Source organism: Culex quinquefasciatus, chromosome 2, assembly GCF_015732765.1.
Source record: "Culex quinquefasciatus strain JHB chromosome 2, VPISU_Cqui_1.0_pri_paternal, whole genome shotgun sequence".
NCBI classification, from domain to species: domain Eukaryota; kingdom Metazoa; phylum Arthropoda; class Insecta; order Diptera; family Culicidae; genus Culex; species Culex quinquefasciatus.
This window is the reverse complement of record NC_051862.1, coordinates 152,036,304-152,038,759: the sequence shown is the minus strand read 5'-3', so window position 1 is coordinate 152,038,759 and position 2,456 is coordinate 152,036,304. Positions and strand designations below refer to the sequence as shown.

The 2,456-nt window shown below is 50.2% G+C and overlaps 1 protein-coding gene across 1 annotated transcript; it reads left to right on the top strand.

Annotated features, from left to right (window-relative positions):
* Positions 1 to 471: 471 nt before the first annotated feature.
* LOC6041625 lies at positions 472 to 1,933 on the top strand. Its single transcript, XM_001850804.2, has 2 exons — positions 472 to 486; positions 638 to 1,933. The coding sequence occupies exon 2, from the start codon at positions 722 to 724 to the stop codon at positions 1,817 to 1,819; it is 1,098 nt and encodes a 365-aa protein (XP_001850856.2). The 5' UTR covers positions 472 to 486; positions 638 to 721; the 3' UTR covers positions 1,820 to 1,933.
* Positions 1,934 to 2,456: the final 523 nt, after the last annotated feature.

Below are 2,456 nucleotides of genomic sequence, written 5' to 3'. Positions count from 1 at the left end.
TCATAAATTTCCAGGTTGTGCAAAAATCATCGGAAAACGTTGTAAAACTTTTGAGGAAAGAATGAGTTGATTTTTTATGATTTCTTTGATAATTTGCAAAACTTAAACCGTTCCATAATCATGCATTAAGCATTTTGTGGTACTTTTTGCCTCAAAATTTTTAAAAATTGGTAAAGAGATCCCATAATGATCACGACAATAGTTAATTACGTTTTGAGCTTTTTTCATTACAAAAAGAGGTTTACTGAACCTACACTTCCAAAACCATCCACTTCCCAACGTGAGGATCACTCTAGCGGCCCTTCCCTCAGCATCATCCACTCAGCAAAAGCAACGAACGTAATAAGAGGCCTATCAATTGCCGCGATGCTGCGCGAGAGAAAGATGCAATAAACGCTGCTAGCTAGAGGTAGCCGAAGGTAGCACGCGCGCGCGCGGTCACGACGTCGAAGAACATCAAGAGAACCCTGACTAGTGCGCGGGGGGGTAAGAAAATCGGCACGCGAGATCCATCATCATTGGCCAGCAGTCGGCTGGACCAAGAAGGCCAGAAAGAGACCGACGACCGCGGAGAAATGCCGCCACAAAACGGCATATTTCCTGTGTGTGTTTTTTTATTTTCTTCTTTCTCCTGCAGTTGAACTTGGCGCGGACACCTAAATGAAATATCTGCCGGCGGAGGCCGTCGCAGTCGCTCGTTGAACTTGAACCAGAAAGCATCATGCTGAGGACGACGTTCGTGGTATTGTTGGTGGTTGGGATGGCGGTGGCTGGGCCGTTGATTCGGACGAACAGGAGTGAGAATGAAACTTCGAGTGTCGCACCGACGAACGAGGTCGTGACGGATTCGTCCAGCTCGGTGGCACCGGAAGTTACGGCGGAGACATCGACGGCTACGGCTGAAGCTTCGACGACGACTGCGGCGGCGGTGACGAGCAAGCCAAGGAAGACGATCACGTTCGATCAGCGTCAGCAGGGCAAGTTCAACATCCGTGCTGATTTGGAGAACTTTGTGATCGTGGTGGTGCCGTCTTCTCCATCGGCTGGGATTTCGCTGTTGGATCTGCTGAACCGTTCCGGACAGAAGGGAGCCCTGCAGAAGAAGAAGTCAGCCCATCGCAAGGGGGTCAAGCATCACGGAGCTCAGAAGAAGGCGCATCACACGACGACCCCGGAGGTGGTTGTTCTGGACGAATCTCACGGTCGCGTTGACAACGAGGAGTTCATCGAGGGTCGCACCCCGTACAGGGTGGACATTTCAGCCCGGAGCAACGACGTCCCAACGGCCGACATGCCGTCGCCGATCTACCGCGTAATGAGGCCACTCAACTACGAACAACCCGCGGCGTCCAACATGATCCGCTTCCCGTCCCCGTCCTCCTCCTCCTCGTCAGGTAATTATTTCGAAGATGGTGATGGTAGTACGGTAGAACGGCAGGCCAAAGCTCTGGCCCCCGGCGCGGAAAGGTTCGACGAGATTAGAACTAATACCGTGTACGCTATACTAACCAACAATAACAACAACAACAACAACCATGGTGGTGATGGGATGATCGGAGCCGATGAAGACGACGAAGATAAATACCTGACGTACGCCCAAGAACGGACGTACCTCGACTTACCGCCCTTTCATCCCGCTTCTTCGTTCGATAGCCTAGACGACGGCGAGTACCCGCGGTCGGACGTCGACATGGCGAAGCTGCAACTGCAACAACAGGGTGACGACTACCCGACGCTGAAGCTACTCGGCGCCCAGGAGCAGTGCGGACCCGACCGCAAGCGGGACAGCTACGGCGTGTGCCAATTCGTGACGCCGTAACGCCGCTATGCCACACAAAATTTAGCCCCTAAGACACGCGTATTTATTTTAATTTATTGTAAAAGCCTCGATTTTCTAAGTGCCAAATAAAGAAAAACTGAAATCTCAATGAAACCGTTAAAGGTCGTTGCTTCTATTGTTCACCCTCCCTGGAGACTGCCCAAGCGAATCGTTGGCGCATTAATTGGTGATCTTGATCGGAAGTTTGCTCGCTTAAACTAACTAATTTCCGAAAAATTGCAAAAAAAAACAATTCTTTACCACAATGGATCAACCTAACCCGTCAAAACAGAAATCATTCCAAGTCTAAACATCACCACAAACAACATCCATCAGATCGTCGATCCACTCCAAAGAGTTCTCTTCCATTTGGGGGGAGAGTGAGGAGGGCAAACTATAAATACATGTGGGTAAACATACCGGGTTTGCGGTTGTCGCGACCGTGAAGAGTGCTTTCACCGAACGATCAATGTCCACCACTGACTGACTGTCGCGGAGCGGAGAAATGGGTGGAACGGGAATCCCAACAGAAGTCGGGATGAGCGAAAGGGGACAGACACACACGGTTTAGTGTTGAGTTTTTTAGCGGAGACTGGGTCGTCGAACAAAATTTTGGTGGATTTAATCATTGTAGTAT

What these genes read in the sequence shown, in the direction of transcription:
- LOC6041625 (XM_001850804.2), top strand. Translation starts at nt 722, where the DNA reads ATGCTGAGGACGACGTTCGTGGTATTGTTGGTGGTTGGGATGGCGGTG.